Source organism: Sapajus apella, unplaced genomic scaffold (genome assembly GCF_009761245.1).
Source record: "Sapajus apella isolate SASKATOON/1434 unplaced genomic scaffold, GSC_monkey_1.0 scaffold126, whole genome shotgun sequence".
Lineage (NCBI taxonomy): Eukaryota > Metazoa > Chordata > Mammalia > Primates > Cebidae > Sapajus > Sapajus apella.
Window position 1 is genome coordinate 247556 of NW_022437066.1, and position 18855 is coordinate 266410.

At 49.1% G+C, this 18855-nt stretch overlaps 1 protein-coding gene and 1 long non-coding RNA gene across 16 annotated transcripts in view; both read right to left on the reverse strand.

Annotated features, from left to right (window-relative positions):
* CACNA1B (calcium voltage-gated channel subunit alpha1 B) overlaps positions 1-18855 on the reverse strand; it is a 237163-nt gene that overhangs the window by 167383 nt on the left and 50925 nt on the right. For 11 of the 15 annotated variants that reach the window (XR_004263942.1, XM_032261881.1, XM_032261880.1 and 8 more), the window contains exons 7-10: positions 6880-6983; positions 4240-4355; positions 3255-3311; positions 2385-2477 (exon numbers count right to left, since the gene is read on the reverse strand). Coding sequence is in view for 14 of the 15 variants with exons in the window: in XM_032261881.1 (XP_032117772.1) it covers positions 2385-2477; positions 3255-3311; positions 4240-4355; positions 6880-6983 (370 nt within the window). In the remaining variant the exon portion in view is untranslated. The remainder of the gene's footprint in view (positions 1-2384; positions 2478-3254; positions 3312-4239; positions 4356-6879; positions 6984-18855) is intronic. The other 4 variants (XM_032261876.1, XM_032261882.1, XM_032261885.1 and 1 more) reach the window with 1 other exon arrangement.
* On the reverse strand, positions 4376-6647 carry LOC116539185. The gene is made up of 3 exons (XR_004263943.1): positions 6635-6647; positions 6432-6571; positions 4376-6382 (listed from the first exon to the last, which is right to left on the reverse strand). It is a non-coding gene; the product is annotated as an uncharacterized LOC116539185 (long non-coding RNA).

Sequence of the window (18855 nt, forward strand, 5' to 3'; positions counted from 1 at the left end):
CCCGCACGCGGGCCCTTCCGGTCCGACCTCCCTCCCGCACGCGGGCCGGGCGCGCTGCCGCGCCGCGGCCTTTCCTGGCCTTCTCGGCGGTGGTCGGAGGCCCCTGGACGGAAACGCCGGCGCCGCAGCGCCTTGGTGATGGCGGCCCCAGCGCTGCGGTCCGGGCGCCGGACACACACCTGCGGACGGCGGCCCGGCGCCCACGGGCGGCCCTAAGGATCGCAGCGCCGGGGCCGCACCCCGACCGCCCGGCTGCCGCGCGGCTCCCAGTCCCGGTTTTGTCTGTTCTGGGCTGTGTCTATTCGGCTTATCTCCTCTGTGACCGGTCAGATGACTCCAGGGGCGTTTAACTGATTGCAAACCATAACGACATTTCAACTCAATTCATTTTACAAAATCAGAATAAAAAAACTACGTAAAATAGCCACGGAAGGAAACTATTTGGCTCCCACACTCATGTCATTGTTTAAAATTATAAGACGGACCAGGCGCGCTGGCGCGCACCTGTCATCTCCGGGGGGCTGAGGCGGGACGATCGCCTGAGGTCAGGAGTTTGAGACCACCCTGGCCAACACGGTGAAACCCCGTCTCTACTAAAAACGCAGAAATTTAGCCGGGCGTGCTGGCGCGCCTGTAGCCCCGGCTACTCAGGAGGCTGAGGCAGGAGAATGGCCTGAACCTGGGAGGCGGAGGTGGTGGTGAGCCGAGATCTCCCCGTTGCACTGCGGCCTGGGCACCAAGAGTGAAATTTCCATGTCAAAAACAGTTCGATAAATAAGATTATAAGACGATAAAACATTCAGCTCTGTAATATACATTGGTCTTTTTTTTTTGGAGTTTCGCTCTTGCCGCCCAGGCTGTAGTGCAGGTGTGACCTCAGCTCCCGGGTACAAACGATTCTCCTGAGTCAGCCTCCCAAGTAGCTGGATTACAGGCATGCAACACCAGGCCCAGCTAATTTTGTATTTTTAGTAGAGATGGGGTTTCACCACGTTAGCCAGGCTGGTCTCGAACTCCTGACCTCAGGTGATCCTCCTGCCTCGGCCTCCCAAAGTGCTGTGATTACAGGCATGAGCCACTGTGCCCAGCCCATTGGTCTCTTACTATTGACAAAATAAATACAAAACAATTCACAAATAAACCCAATAGAAAACTGTACAGCATATAGAAGTCACCAAAGGCCAAGTCCAGAAGGGGAACAAACATTTAGAAAGAGGGCCAGCACCATGGACAGTAGGAGAAAGGAAAATTGTAGTGCCAATGAAATATTATTCTATACTCATCAAATTGGCCTCAAACTGGAAAAATTCAAAAGGAGCCACCACACAGCTCTGGATGAGGGCGAAGTTCTGTCTATACTGTGGATGGCACGTGGGGTTGCACAGAACTCTGAATGGTACCACACCCTCACCCTCAGCTTCTGCTCCCAGGAATCTGCCTCACAGAGAAAAGCACTAATGAGGAAGGACGGCCATTCACAAAGACCTGGGGCAGTATTTTCCATAGTGAGATAAAAGCACTAGAAATGAACGGCCATCAGCAGACAAGCAACTGAATAACTCCAGTGACCATGTCAGCAACACCAAGCAGCCCTGGACAAGAGGGGGCTAGAATCAGACACACTGATTAGGAGCAGATTAGAAAAGGTATTGGTGAGACAAGTTTGTATGAAATCATTTTTGTGTGGATGCATGAGTGTGACTGTGAGTGTGTGTGTATCTGAGATGAGCATGGAGAAATAGGGAAGGGTACATTCCAATAGTTAACAGGGGATCCCTAGTGCTGGGTGAGGACAGAAAAGGTCCAGTCTAAGTGTGTATGAGTGTGTGGCTGTGTGTGTAGGTGTGAGTGTGTGTGTAACTTCCTGTTTTATTAAAGAGTTCTGTCTCAGACAGGTAACAATATAATGGAAAACATCTTATAAATCTGGTCCACTCACAGACTGCTGTACAGCAAGGAAGTCCAGGTTGGATCTGACTGTGTCTCAAAATGAAGCAATGCTCAGGCACTTCTGGAACCAGAGTCTGGTACCAGAGAGGAAGGGAGCTGACACAGCTCTGCTGGATAAATTAACCAGAATGTTCCTTGTACTGTTTGAGAGCTAGCGGGTGAAGCTAGCACCTCAGAGGCAGCAGGTCCAGAAAGTGAAAAACAGGGGCTGAGGAGAGAGGTAGCCCTATAGAGTTCTCCAGCCTTGGGATATGGCTAAGGGCCCCATGTCCACATGACGGTCACAGAGCTAGGAGCAGCAAACTGTCTGAAAGGAGCCAGCAGGCGATTGGGTAAGAAGGGGCCTCCAGCAGCGACTGGGTGGCAAGGAAGCAGAGCACGCACTCCATGTCCAGCTCAAGGCTGGCAGAGCTGAGGGACACCCTGAGACTCACCAACAGCACATAGATCTGCAAACCGGTCCTCCCCCTCCTCTGCGTGGATCAGGTCATTTCTGCTCTTCTTGGTGGCTGCTCTCTTCAGCACTGCTTTAAACAAATGGTGGGAGAAACCACCTGAGCTGCAGCCCTTGGGCCGCCTCAGTGGGGCATGGGATCACCCTCCCCCTGGGACCAGCAACCTCTCCTTAGCTCCTGTTCTGGAACTGGGGCTAAAGCTGAGGCTGGACGATTCCAGGACCCCTTGGGTCCCTCTGAGTCCTCAGAGCTGAAGGGACAAAAAAATTTAAGGGTGAGGGGGCCCCTGCTTTCCCTTCCTTCCAAAACGAGGCCAGTGGGGAGGCCTGGCCACAAGGGAGACCAGGAAAAGTCCACCCAGGGCAAGACCGGGACTACAAGGGAGACACCGCAGACCTGCTCAAAGCCACAGGCATGGGGACCGCTGAGATCACTGCAGGTGTGGCCATGCTATCTGGCTGTGATCTGAGTGATGGGTGTGCAGAGAGGGTAGCCTTTGGCTGCTGCAGCTATGCTGGCAACCAGTGCCAGCAACCCCAGCAATGGGGCCCGGGCTCCCTCTCGTGATCCCAGGTTGGGCCATGAGCCTTCCCATGGCCTCTGGGAGCAGCAGCGCCCCAAGCCCTGGGGACAGACACAGCTTGGTTTGAACCTGCAGTGTAGGCCTGTGTCAGGTGCCCAGGGTCAGACACCATGGTCAGAACGTCTGTGTTCATGTGATGGATGGCTGTGCGGGTGCCTGGCATTGCAGAGAGCATCTCACGTGAAACATGCAAGCGTGCACGCGTCACCCCAGACGTGGCCACCAGACCTCTCAGCCACACAGGAGTGTCAGCGAGTGCCACCTACCGTCCAAAGGGGACTTCTCCTCTGCGTTCCTGTCCTCCTCGGCCAGCATGACTTCCTCTGCGAGGGGAACATAGCCTGGTCAGAGCCCTCCTGTCCCCAGGAATGCCCGGGAACAGGGGCACGTCTCTGTCTGGAAGTCCCTGCCGTCTCAGCTTTTTTTTTCTTTTCGAGAAGGAGTCTCACTCTGTCACCCAGGCTGGAGTGTATCTCAGCTCACTGCAACCTCCACCTTCTGGATTCAAGCCATTCTCCTGCCTCAGCCTCCTGAATAGCTGGGATTATAGGTGCCAGCCACCACATCAGGCTAATGTTTGTATTTTTAGTAGAGGTGGGGTTTCACCATGTTGGCCAGGCTGGTCTTGAACTCCTGACCTCAGGTAATCTGCCCACCTTGGCCTCCCAAAGTGCTGGGATTACAGGCGTGAGCCACTGCACCTGACCACCTTCTCAGCTCTTACGCTTCCAGAAGCCAGCAAGGCCTACAGCTGAGCTTTTTCTCCTAGGAAAGATGGTGCCCTGTGAAGAAGACTCAGCCGCCTTGTGTCTGCCCATCCCTACCCACACATAGCCTCCCTGAGAACAGGTGCACCACAGGCGAGTTCATCCCTGACAAGGCACTTGGGAAACATCAGGAGGTGGAAGTGGGTGCCCCACGTGGAGGAAAGAGTGCGGGCCTGGGGCGAGGGGAGGGAGTCCAGGCTTGACAGAGCCCAGAGTCAGGGCACAGAAGGTACTTAGCTGAGACTAATGGGGAGAGATCAGCCTTAGGCTGGGCCGTTGCAGAGTCCTCCATTTAAAAGGCCACTGTCCTCAGGGCTATATGGCTGCCTGGGTGAACTAGAGAGAAACCCCTTCTCACTCTGCTCATTACAAAGTCCCTTCAGGTTCTACCCAACAGCCGGGGCACCCCAGCTGGCAGCAGAGCAGAACTGGGGAGAACCTACAGTGGCCAGCCAGGAGTACAGTGGCTCCCACGGGCCCTCACCCGCCTTGAAGATCCACTCCAGGTACCCGTTGAGCTCTCGCTCGATCTGCTGCTGCCGGCGCAGCTTCAGGAAGGCGCGGCGGTTCTCCACCCTCTCTCGCTCCTTGGCAAACTCCCTACCATGCAGAGGCCAGAAAAGCAAGATCAGGTGAGTGTAAGCCCTACATGTGTACAGCCCCAAAGACAAAGTGGATCAGGGAAAGGCTGGGACAGGAGTCGGGCTGCAGGCTGTGCTTCTGGCAGGCCCCTGTCACCCCAGCCTCTTCTAACCTGAGCACTCTGGAGCACCATGCAGCTCCCTGTGCACCCAGAGAGCCTCCACGAGCAGCCCAGGTGGCCCTCTGTCCTCAGACTCCTTTGGTACTCAGGGACAGTGCCTTGGTCCCCAGATGGGCATTTCTAGAGGGCAGGGATGATTTCACAGCCCCTGCTTACAGCAACGTAGGTTTGCACCTCCTCCCTCCCCACCCCGTGCCAGGCTCTGTGATCTGCTGTCTTCCAGAGAGCTCCTGACAAGAATTCTCCAGAGGAGAATATTCGCGTTGCTTCCTCTGTTGGTTCAGATGCAAAGCATCTGTGGGAAGGAGGAAAGACAGACAGGGACAGGGAAGAAGGGAATGGGTCAGGGCAGGCCAGAGGAGGAAGGAAAATACCACAGCGTCCACACCATGTAGCCTCCTCAGCCAAGCCTTTGAGGCTCACAATGAGCAGGAGAGAAGACCTTCTGTCATCAGCCCCCAACATCCTACCTCAGCCCCACTGAGCCTTCACAACCATCCATGGTGACCAGCAGAGAACATTCCCCCTTCCAGCCCAGCACCCCCACCCCAGCCCCAGCCTCCTGGCCAAGCTCTAAGGCTCACAGTGCCAGAAGCAAGCGCGCTCTCACTCTCACTCTCTCTCTCTCTCTCTCTCACACACACACACACACACACACATACACGCTTCTTGGTGGAGTGGGTGTGGCAGGCGTGACTCCCAGTACCCACAGCCCTGGTGCAACAGTCTCCGGCTCTGATCAGGACTGACTCCAGGTGCAGGTGCAGGGCTAGTGTCCGCTAGACACTGAGCTGCTACAGCCCAGGCAGTGCAAGGTGACCGTGCCTGCCCAGGTGCACCCTCCCATCTGGGCATCCCAAGTCCCAAATCTACATGAAAGCAGGGTGCACTACGGCCTTCCCACCCAGGCCAGCCCCTGTGGCCATGCCCTGAAAACAAGAGGACCTGCGGCACAGGGGAAGGGCAACGGCATCTTGCTTGAATGGATTTGAGAGCTACCAGCAGCAACCCCCCCAGCAGTACAGCCCTCAAAGAGCAACTGCTTCTCACACAGTGGCCAGCAGCAAGGCTGGCCTTCCCTGAGCTTGTCCTCGCTGGGTGAGAAAGGGCAGGACAGGGGCCACCTGTTCTGCTTCTCTGGGATGCTGTGAGGATGGGAGCTATGGGAATGGAGAGAGGCCAAACTGGCCCCAAGCTGGCCCCCCTGCAGCTCTTGCCCAGAAATGGCAGAGCCGTAGCTTTTCCCACAGAGTGCATTTTCGCAGCACAGCAGTCAAGGCGGCCTCTCACCACTGCCACCCTGGGGTGCAGGGCCTACATCATGGGTGCTGGCTCCTGGCTTGGGGGCCCTCTGCTGGGCCTGTGGGCCTGAGGGGGGACTCAGCTGGACTGACTGGGAGACTATCACATATGCCATTCTTCCCAGAAGCTGGAATGTTCACAGTGGGAAGGAGCGGGAAAGACCACACAGGCCCTGCCTTGGGCCTCCCCTCCAGCCCCACCAGGCTGTTCTGCACCTTCCTCAGAGGGAGGCACTGCAGGAAGCCCTGAGCAGGCTGCCTCCCAACTACACATAGACCACACCTCCACCTACCCAGACCACACCTCCCATCTACCAAGACCACACCTCCCCACTGCCCACAGACCACACCTCCCATCTACCAAGACCACACCTCCCATCTACCCACAGACCACACCTCCCATCTACCCAGACCACACCTCCCATCTACCCACAGACCACACCTCCCATCTACCCACAGACCACACCTCCCAACTACCCATAGACCACACCTCCAGCTACCCATAGACCACACCTCCAGCTACCCAGACCACACCTCCCATCTACCCAGACCACACCTCCCATCTACCCAGACCACACCTCCCCTCTACCCACAGACCACACCTCCATCTACCCAGACCACACCTCCCAACTACCCACAGACCACACCTCCCAACTACCCATAGACCACACCTCCAGCTACCCAGACCACACCTCCATCTACCCAGATCACACCTCCATCTACCCAGTCGACACCTCCCATCAAGACCACACCTCCCATCACAGGCCACACCTCCCATCTACCCAGACCACCACACCTCCCATCACTGACCACACCTCCTGTCTACCCAGTTGAGTGCAATGGCAGCTGCTCCCCATTGCAGAGACAAAGGAAAGGCTGGTCAAGGGCAGGCTAGGATGGTGGCACAAAGGAAGGGCTACCAGAACCCAGAACACCAGGAGCAACCACCACAGACAGCATCAATGGGCCAGCCCCCTCACCCCAAGTGTCACATGTGCCCTGTTGACCCCTCAGCTGAGAACACAGAGGGCACCTGCACATGCCCCACATGGTCTCTCACCCCGAGAGAACTCCCAGCACCAGGTTGAGCATGAAGAAGGAGCCGATGATGATGAGAGGGATGAAGTAGAGCCAGTTCCAGGTGTTGCCGGCCGCGTCGTTTGTCTGGAAGCAAGGAGAGGGAGATGAAGAAGGACAGAGAGAAGACACACACAGTCCCAGCCACAGAAGCGCCCTGCCCTCCATCAGGCCTCCTTCACAGAAGCAGACACGTGGTAGGGTCCAGGCAGTGGGGAGACCAGTCAGGGGAAAGTTCAGGCATGGGGCTGGAGTCCAGGCAGCACCCACAGACAGACGTGCCCTTGCCGGCAGAGCTCTCTCTAGACTGCGGCTCCCAGAGGACCAGAGACGCTTAGTGCTGCCAGGCACTGCCTGGAAACATTCAAAAGCCAAGCAGCAGGCCCAGTGAGCCAAGGTGGTGTGGATGCCCCAAGGTGGCACATTCACCCAACCTCTGCCAGGCACCTCCCTGGCTACCAGGCATCTCTGGGCAGCTCAAAAGCCATGTCCTCCTGAAAGGAGCCCATAGGCCCAAGTCCACATCAGACCTGTCTGCAGCAGCTCCCACAGCTGAGAGACAACAGTGGGCCCATCTGCATTTTCCATTTCACCACATGCCTGGCCTGAGACTGCACCCGGCATTCAGGCGTGATCTGAATAGCTGAACGCAAAGAGGGGCCATCTTTCCCAGATCTTTTGCTTTTTATAGCACGGCTCACAAAAGGGTGGGCTCCTCTGAACCCAATTTAATTCCATAGTTGTTTTGTTTTTATGCATTCCCAGGGGACTTAGCTAAGGGGGAGAGAACCTCTTTCTCTGTGCAAGTCTGGTGCTGGAGAGAAGCCAGGGTGGTGGAGGGTGTGGAGGGAGGCAGCTCACAAGACATGGGCGGGGCCCCACCAAGATAGAGGCAGGAGGACAGTCAGGGCATTGCCCTGCAGCAGGTGCTGATCTCCAGGTGCTGCTGTTGGCACTCTGCCCCCTAGTGTCTGCCAGCCTGGCAGATTTGCAGCCTCCACCGCTGCATGGACTGACACTCATGGTTCCTGACCCTCGGACACCGATTCCAGGCTGGCCCCTGAGATTCCTGGACCCGAACCCAGAATCAACATTCAGAATCCCAGCTCTAACTGCAGTTCACGTTCCCTGACCACACCTCTGTGCAGACCCACATGCAACTCAGAGCTGTGGACTGGGTGGCCACCAAAGCTACCAACTTTCTGCAACATACCCACAAACCTGCCGTCCCTTCTTGAGAAAAAGGAGAGATGTCACTGCTGCAGTCTCAGCCCCTCTCACCTGCTCAAGTACTTGGCTCCCGCAATTACCCTCTTCAACAGAGCATTCCCATCAGTAGCCAAGTGGCTCTAATTTCTCTTATCTTAAAAAACAGGACTTCCATGTCTGGGAAGATGGAGCAGACATACTCTGCCCTGTTACTCCCTTACTCCTACTATGTGCAATTAACATTCTGAAAATTAGTCATAAAGCAAACATACGATGAATCTGAAAGGTGGAGAAAACAGGGCAGACTAGCTAGGACCCCAGGATATAAGGTGCATTTCCTGGGTTTTCTTCTCGCCTCCTATATCCCACATTTGGATCTGAAGAAGCCTAAAACTTGGAAATGCCCAGGGGACACAGACAACAAAAAAAAGCACCAGCAAAAGCCAGCTCTCCCTAACCAAGGCAGCCTAGCAGGACAGGGGGCTCTCAGACAACGACATGACTCTCCACACACTACAGGCTCCACCTCCATCCCTCCCTTCCAGCAAAGTCCCAGAAGAGCACCTAGACTGCAATGAGAAAGCCAAGTAGGAGGTGGGACCTTCCTCCTCAGCAGTGGTTATCACGGCCTCCCAGCCCCAGCCCACCTCTGCGGTACCAGTGAAGACCACATGGGACACCTCGACTTCCATTTACACAGGCAGTAGGGGCACCCCCTGCTGCTAGGGAGCTATCAGAAGGGCTTTGTGGAGTCAGGACTTTCACCACCATCCAGCAGGCGTGAAGCCACCCACACACACAGTGTCCAGAAACCACGTGGAGAACAAGAACAAGGCACCTCTAAGCCTGCCAGCCAGGAAAGTTCCCTCTAGGCATGGTGGGTTGCCAGACCTGCCGTCCCTGCCCAGCAGTAAGGAGAACGCTCCACCATATGTCAACGGAGGCCGATCAGAGAACCTGGACTTCTGCCCTTACCTGCAAGACAGCAGCACTCCTTCCCTCACAGCTAACACAGAATGCTTAACCGAGATCCAAGGTCCTGAGCCCTAAGGCCAAAAATGGCCAGTTTTCAACCGAAACTCACTCATCATACTAAGAACCAGGAAAAGCATACATTTCTTAAATGCTATGACAGTTAATTTTGTGTCAACATAGCTGGGCCACAGGATACTCAGATGCTTGGTCAGGTACACTTGATAGTACCTTGCAGAAACTTCTGCAAGGGTGCTTTGAGATAAGATTATTGCTTTAATCAACAGAGTAAAGACCACTGCTCTCCGTAATGTGGGTGGGCCTCATTCAATCCACATTAAAAACCAACCCTCCCCTGGGTAAGGGAAGAGTCTCCAGCAGGTTCCTCTGGATTTCACCTCTGTGGGCCACTGGCATCAGGAACTGCACTATCAGCTCTCCCATGTGCAGATGGCACCCAAGCCCGCCAGTCAGAACCACAGACGTGGATGTGCCAGCCTCTGTGATCACACGAGCCAATTAATCATGATAAATCTCCCTCTCTACAAACACAGACACACACACCACACACACGCACCACACACAACACACATGCATATACCACACACACATGCACACCACACATACCAGACACACATACACCATACATACACACTGGACACATAAGTGCACATACCACACACACACACACCACACACACACACACACACTATGCACACTACACGCACACCATACGCACCAGACACACATACACAACACAACACACAAGAGCACACACCGCACACATGCATATACCACACATACCACATACATGCATACCACACACCACACACACACACACACACATACCCTGCACATCAGACACAGATACACCACACACACTGGACACACAAGCACACAAACTCCACGCACACACATGCACTGCACACACAGCATACGCACACCACCCCCATCCCCACACAGACCACACACACACACCACAAACACATGCACACCACACACACCAGACACATATACCACACATAACAGACAGATGCATACACGCACACATCCCACACGTCAGACACACATGCACCACACACATCAGACACACAGCACACACAAGCATACACATCCCAAGTGCACCACACGCACACACGACACACCACACACACACACCACAACACCACACACCAGACACATACCACATGCATGCCACACACACCAGACACACCACACACACACACACACACACCACATACACCAGACACACACCACACACACCAGAGTTAAATACACCAAATACACATGCTGGACACAAGTGCACACACCACACACACACAACACGCGTACCAGAAACAGGCACACACCACACAAACTACACACACCACACACACACTACACACCAGACGCATGCACACCACACACACCAGACACACCACATACACATGCATACATCACACACAGTACACACATCACACACACAGTACACACATCACACACACACACCAGGCACACCACACACACACCCCACATCTACCAGATACAGGCACACACCACACACACACCAGACACATGCCGTAAGTATGAGATACAGGCTCACACCACACACCCACATATACCACAGACACACCAAACACACACATGCACACCACACCTCTGTGCAGACCACACACACACACCACACACCACATACACAGCAAAAACACCAGACACCACACACAGCACACACACACTACACACACACCACATACACACCAAACACCTTTCTCCAAAAAAAATGTATTTGCTGTTTTGTTTTGTTTTTTTTCTATTCTGGGCATGTCCTTAACCTTAGCAAAATAAAATTCTAAATTGATTGAGAATTGTCTCTGATACTTTTTGGATTACAGAACCAAAGGAAAAACTTAGAGCTAAAAAATTAAAACAATCAAAAATCTCAATGAAAATGCATAACAAAAGAATGGAGGGGATGTGGAAGGAATCAGTGAACAGTAAGAGAAGAACAATAGAATTATCCATTCTTGAAAGAAAACTGAGCCTCAAAAACCCACGGGACTATAACAAAAGAACTAACATTCATGTCATCACAGTACCCAAGACAGGTGAAAAAGGACGAGGCTGAAAGTATTTGAAGAAATACAGCCGGCCGGGCGCGGTGGCTCATGCCTGTAATCACAGCACTTTGGGAGGCTGAGGCGGGCAGACCACAAGGTCAGGAGTTCAAGACCAGACTGGGCAACGTAGTGAAACCCCATCTCTAATAAAAAATACAAAAATTAGCTGGGAATTGTGGCTTGTGCCTGTAATCCCAGCTACTTGGGAGGCTGAGGTAGGAGAGCTGCTTGAACCAGGGCCCAGCAGAGGCTGAGGTTGCAGTGAGCTGAGATCATGCCACTGCACTCCAGCCTGGACTACAGAGCAAGAAGACTCCATCTCAAAAAAAAAAAAACCAGAAGCCGAGTGCAGTGGCTCACGCCTGTAATCCCAGCACTTTCAGAGTCTGTGGCGGGTGGATCATGAGGTCAAGAGATCGAGACCATCCTTGCCAACATGGTGAAACCGTCTCTACTAAAAATACAAAAAATTAGTCAGGTGTGGTGGCATGTGCCTGTAGTCCCAGCTACTCAGGAGGCTGAGGCAGGAGAATTTCTTGAAACCAGAAAACGGAAGTTGGAGTGAGCCAGGATGGTGCCACTGTACTCCCACCTGGCCATAGAGCAAGACTCCATCTCGACTAAAAAAAAAAAGAAAGAAAGAAAGAAATACAACCAAACACAGTGGCTCACATTCATGATCCCAACACTCTGGGAGGCCAAGGCAGGCAGATCACCTGAGGTCAGGAGTTCAAGACTGGCCTGGGCAGCATGGCAAAACCCAGTCGCTACTAAAAATACAAAAATTAGCCAGGCATAGTGGTGAATGCCATAATCCCAGCTACTTGGGAGCCTGAGGCAGGAAAATCACTTGAGCCTGGGAGGCAGAGGTTGCAGTGAGCCGAGATCTCGCCACTGCAATCCAGCCTAGATGACAGAGCAAGACTGCAATAGAAAGAAAGAAGAAAGAAAAAAAGAAGGAAGGGAGGGAGGGAGGGAGGGAGGGAGGTAAAACTTCTTAACTTTGGCAAGAGACACAAACCTACAGATTCAAGAAGCTCAGCAAACCCCAGACAAACACATTATAGACAAACTTCTGAAAACTGAGGACAAAAAAAAAAAAATCTAGAATGCAGCAGAGAAAAAAAATGATACCTTACCTATAGGGGTTAAACAATTCAAATGATTTCTCATCAGAAACCATGGAGGCCAGAAGGAAGTGGCGCAATATTTTTCAGGTGTTGAAAGAAAAGAATTGTCAACCCAGACACCTATACTCACCAAAAATATCATTTGGGAAATTAAGACATTTGCAAATGAAAAGCTAGGGAAACTAGGAGAATTTGTCACCAGCAGAACTCTCTTAAGAAAAAATGAATAATGAAAGTTCTTGGCCAGGCATGGTGACTCACGCCTCTAATTCCAGCACATTGGGAGGCCAAGGTGGGTGGATCATCTGAGGTCAGAAGTTTGAGGTCAGCCTGGCCAACATGATGAAACACCATCTCTACTAAAATTACAAAAGTTATTGAGGCATGATGGTGTGCACCTGTAATCCCAGCTACTGGGGAGCCTGAGGCAGGAGAATCATTTGAACCTGCGAGCCAGAGGTTGCAGGGAGCCAAGATCACACCACTGAACTCCAGCCTGGGAGACAGAGTGAGACTCCTTCAAAAATAAAAAGTCTCTAAACAGAAAAGAAATGAATAAAAAATGGATCACTGACTATTGGAAAGGAAGAGAGAAAAATGGAAATAGTAAAAATACAGATAACGAGATTTCTTTCTCCTCTTGAGTTTTCTAAATTATGTTTGACAGATGAAGCAAAAAGTACAGTACTATTGAGGCAGGAGAATAGGGTCTGGAGGCAGGGAACCTAAGGTGAATGTGTGCGGACCTCCTAGAACTGAATCAAAAGGAAAACCCCACCTCTCCACACCCAAGTAACAAAAGAGCAGAGGCTACTTCTTTTGCAACCCGCCCCCCCTTCCACTGCATCACAGTTGAAAAATGGAAAGTACCTCTGATTCGTCTCCTCCCACAACTAATCATCAGGCTGGTCATGGGCCAAGTCTTCATTAGTACAGAGTGTAACTTGGTAACTTCACTTCAGCCTTTGATTGGGGGAAGGACTCTTTTCTGTCTTTCCTGGTTATACTCCCTGAACCCTATGTGTGATACAATTGGCAGTGGCAGCTTGTCAAGGGGGAATTCACACGTTTTAGGCAACTGAAACCCTCTTTTCTTATGCTAAATTCTCCTGTAGTGTTAGCCAGTAAAGACATAAGATAATGTCTCTTCGGTATTTTGACCTCCCTTCTCTTACTTAATCTATTTGACTGGCTAAGGACAAAAGAAACTCACTTAGCCCCATACCTATGCAAAGAAGGTTATAAAGAAAAGAGATTTTATATTATATAAAAAGGGATCTTGCATGGCAAATTCTTTTCCTAAAGTAAAATGACTGTTGTTTTAACAGAGGGATGTGGCTGGGTGTGGAGGTTCATGCCTGTAATCCCAGCACTTTAGGAGGCTGAGGCGGGCAGATCACAAGGTCAGGAGTTCAAAACTAGCCTGGCCAATATGGTAAAACCCTGTCTCTACTGAAAATATAACAGATTAGCTGGGTGCAGTGGAACACACCTGTTGGCCCAGTTACAGGAGGCTGAGGCAGGAGAATTACTTGAACCCGGGAGGCAGAGGTTGCAGTGAGCCAAGATCATGCCACTGCTGTCAAGCCTGGGTGACAGAGTGAGAAGCCATCTCAAAAAAATGATAATAAAAGTAAATAAATAGATTAAAGAGGGATGTTTAGGACAAGTCAGAAAGACCAAGCATGTCATAGATGGTCTGTGTACGTCATGAAAAAGATTTGTGAAAGGGAATATAAATTCCCGCAAGAAATGTTGTGTAATTTACCTTACCTAAGTTTAGAAGGTTAAAGGATTGTTTTAAGTGATATAGGGAAAATCCAAAGGTTTGAGCAAGTTGTAGGCTTATGAGAATTAAATGTAAAAGAGATTCTGTGTGTGTGTGTGCATATTGGCTAAAGTTAAAAGGAAAAGTGTGGCCTTATCAAATATATAAGAATGTTAAAAGTTGGCCAGGCATGGTGGCTCAAGCCTGTAATCCCAGCACTTTGGGAGGCCGAGGTGGGAGGATCACGAGGTCAAGAGATCAAGACCATCTTGGCCAACATGGTGAAACCCTGTCTCTACTAAAAATACAAAAGAAAAAAAAATTAGCTGGGTGTGGTGGCATGCACTTGTAGTCCTAGCTACCCGGGAGGCCGAGGCAGGAGAATTGCTTGAACCTGGGAGGCGGAGGTTGCAGTGAGCTGAGATCATGCTACTGCACTCCAGCCTGGCCACTGGCGACAGAGCAAGACTGTCTCCCAAAAAAAAAAAAAGAAAAAAAAAAAAAAAAGAATGCTAGAAGTTGAGGCCTGCAGCCAGGGACAAGAGGAAACTCACAGTGAACCACTGATTGTGGAGGGAACCATTCCAAAGTGGTGCAAGCACCCATTTAAGGTCAGATATGTCTGACAAACTAAGATGCAGTCCCAAAGGGGGATGCCCTTGGGAACCCCACACAGACCCAGAGTTTCTTCAAGTAGCCAGCCCAGGAAAAATTTTGTTCGCCTAGTAAGCCCTCCACTTTTCAAAGTCCTCTTCTCTCTTCCAGAACACTATGGGCAACTCTCCATCCATTCCACCTGATTCCCTGCTTAGCTGCATCCTCAACCACTGGAATCAATTGGATCCTGACAATCTAAGGAGAAGTCTGATTTTCTACTATAATACTGTATGGCCCCAATATCAGCTGAACAGCCAGGAACAATGGGTGGTCATTGGAAGTCTTAATTACAACACCATCCTGCAATTAAACCTATTTTGCAAAAGGCAGGGTAAATTGTCAGAAATCCCGTATGTACAGATGCTCATGGCCCTATACCAAAACCCAACAATCTGCAAAAGTCCTGGACCTGCCCTGATAAGAAGGTCTTAAGGCAGAACTAGATATTGTAGATGATCTCCTTTAACAAAGGACCCCTGGCTCTCGGGGGAAGTGCAACCACCCCTGTATAACAACTGGCCAAGTGCTAGAGGGGAACAACCTATTCAATTCCCCCTCCAGCCCTGCTACCCCTTAGGGAAGTGGCAGGAGCTGAGGGGCCAGTCCTAGTGCAGTCCCCCTTCTCTATAACTGATATAAAACAATGTATAACTGATATAGAACTTCTCTAAAACTGATATAAAAAAATAAAATAATTTCCAGAGCTATTCTGAGAACCCCAGGAAATCTGCAGATGAGTCTCAAACTTTGACCTCAGCTTTTGTTCTCTCAGAGGAGTTCATTCTAGCAACTTATCATAAACCCTTGGAAAATAAACAAACCTTTGAGGCGGCCCACCAGGAAGCAGATGACACGGTCCCCATTACTGATCCTAATTTATACCATAACACACTCAAGGGAATGAACAACCAGGCTAAATTTCTTGAGGCTCTCCTTGGAGGAATGAGAAAGGGAATAACTAAGGCAGTAACTTATGATACAGTAAGGGAGGTTACACGGGGCAAAGAGAAAAATCCAGCCATGTTTCATGGCAGGCTAGAGGAAACCTTTAAAAAATATACTAATCCAATCTGCCCCGGAAATTAGATGTAAGCTTCAAAAGCTACAGATGGCCCACAAACAAATCACAATCAGTTTCTTGATATTGTCTTCATGATGTATAACAATTGTGAAGGAAGGAAAAAGGGAACAGAGTAAAGAAAAATGGCAAGCTGAAATTATGGCAACCATCACTGGCAATGCCCTGAATGCCCAAAGAGCAACCAAGGGAAACCCAAAGGGCCATAAGGATAATGCCAGCCTGAAGAGGATGCAAGTTTTTGTTAGTACTAATAGATACTTTTACTGGTTAGATTGAAGCTTACCCTACACCAGAATAGAGAAGGCCAATGAAGTTGTGAAGTTCCTCTTAAAAGAAATATTTCCCTGGTTTGGGTTACCTCAGAGCCTCCAAAGTGATAATGGCTGGTTCTTTATCTCTCAAATAACTCAAGGGGTTGGTAAGGCTCTCAGAATCAAATACTATTTATATTCAGCATGGAGACCTCGATCCTCTACAAAAGTGGCAAGAGCTAATCAAACTCTAAAATGGATGCTAGCTAAGCTATGTCAGGAAACATTAGAAACTTGGGTCTACTTGCTGTCCATAGCTCTCTTAAGAGTCTGTAATTCCCCTAGAGCGAAAATTAATATGAGCCCATATGAAATGTTATACAGGAGGCCATTTTTAACTAATTATCCTATTACTGATCCAGAAACAGCCACTTTAGTGACCTGCCTATTTAACCTGGGACCATTTCAGCAGCCTTTCCATAAGTTTGGAACTCAAAGGTTCCCCACGCTGGGAACTAACTAGGAACCCAAAATCAGGCCAGAAGGTACTTTAAAAAAAAAAAAGTGTTTATTTCCATAGGTTATTGGGGAACAGGTGGTGTTTGGTCACATGAGTAAGTTCTTTAGAGGTGATTTATGAGATTTTGGTGTACCCATCACCCAAGCAGTATATGCTGTACACAATTTGTAGTATTTTATCTCTCACCTTCTTCCCCCCCTTTCCTCTTGAGTCCCCAAAATCCTTTGTGTCATTCTTATGCCTTTGCATCCTCATAGCTTAGCTCTCACTTATAAGTGAGAACATATGACATTTGGTTTTCCATTCCTGAATTACTTCACTTAGAATAACAGTCTCCAATCTCATCCAGGTCACTGCAAATGACCTGGATGAGATTAATTCATTCCTTTTTATGGCTGAGTAGTATTCCATCATTCATATATATACGTATATATGAATATATATGAATGATGGAATATATATATATAACAGTTCTCTATCCACTAGTTGATTGATGGGCATTTGGGTTGGTTCCACATTTTTGCAATTGCAAATTGTGCTGCTGTAAATATGCGTATTTAAGTATCTTTTTTGTATGACTTATTTTCCTCTTGGTAGATACCCACTAGTGAAACTGCTGGATCAAATGGTAGTTCTACTTTTAGTTATTTAAGGAACCTCCACATGGTTTCCCATACTGATTGTACTAGTTTACATTCCCACCAAGCAGTGTAGAAGTGTTCCCTGTTCACCACATCCATGCCAACATCTACTATTTTTTATTTTTTTATTACGACCACTCTTGCAGGAGTAAGGTGATATCGCATATGGTTTTGATTTGAATTTCCCAGATCATTAGTGATATTCAGCATTCTTTCATGTTTGTTGTCATTTGTTTATCTTCTTTTGAGAACTGTCTATTCATGTCCTTAGCCCACTTTTTCATGGGGCCGTTTTTGTCTTGCTAATTCATTTGAGTTCATTGTAGATTCTGGATATTAGTCCTTTGTCAGATGCATAGATTGTAAAGATTTTTTTCCCACTCTGTGGGTTGTCTGTTAACTCTGCTGTTTCTTTTGCCATGCAAAATTTCTTTAGTAATTAAATCCCAGCTATTTATCCTTGTTTTTGTTGCATTTGCTTTTGGATCGTTGGTGATGAAATCCTTGCCTAAGTTAATGTCTACAAAGGTTTTTCCAATGTTATCTTCTAGAATTTTTATAGCTTCAGGTCTTAGAGAAGTCCTCGATCCATCTTGAGTTGATTTTTGTATAAAGTGAGAGATGAGGATTCAGTTTCATTCTCCTACATGTGGCTTGTCAATTATCCCAGCACCATTTGTTGAATAGGATGATCTTTCCCCACTTTATGTTTTTTTTGCTCTGTCAAAATTCAGTTGTCTGTAAGTATTTGGGTTTATTTCTGGGTTCTCTATTCTGTTCCATTGATCTATGTGCCTATTTTTATACCAGTACCATGCTGTTTTGATGACCATGGCCTCATACTATAGTTTGAAGCTGGGTAATGTGATGCCTCCAAATGTGTGAGGAATGATGGTGGTATTCTGATGAGAACTGCATTGAATTTGTAGACTGTTTTTGGCACTATGCTCATTTTCACAATATTGAGTCTACCCATCCATAAGCATGGGATGTGTTTCCATTTGTTTGTGCCATCTATGATTTCTTTCAGCAGTGTTTTGTAGTTTTCCTTATAGAGGTCTTTCACCTCCTTGGTTAAGTATATTCCTAAGTTTTTTGGTTTGTATTTGTTTGTTTTGCAGCTATTGTAAAAGGGGTGGAGTTCTTTATTTTATTCTCGGCTTGGTCACTGTTAGTGTATAAAAGAGCTACTGATTTGTGTACGTTAATTTTGTATCTGGAAACTTTGCTGAATTCTTTTGTCAGTTTTAGGAGCTTCCTGGGGAGTCTTCAGGGTTTTATATGTAAACAATCATATCATCAGCAAACAGTGACAATTTGACTTCCTCTTTACCAATTTGGATGCTCTTTCTTTCTTTCTCTCGTCTAATTGCTCTGCCTAGGACTTTTATTGCCATGTTGAAGAGAAGTGGTTAGAGTGGGCATCCTTGTCTTGTTCCAGTTCTCAGAGGGAATGCCTTACACTTTTCTCCATTCAGTATTGTGTTGGCTGTGGGTTTGTCATAGATGACTTTTATTACATTGAGGTGTGTCCTGTGTATGACAATTTTGCTGAGAGTTTTAATCATAAAGGGATGCTGAATTTTGTCGAAGGCTTTTTCCACATCTGTTGAGATGATCATGTGATTTTTGTT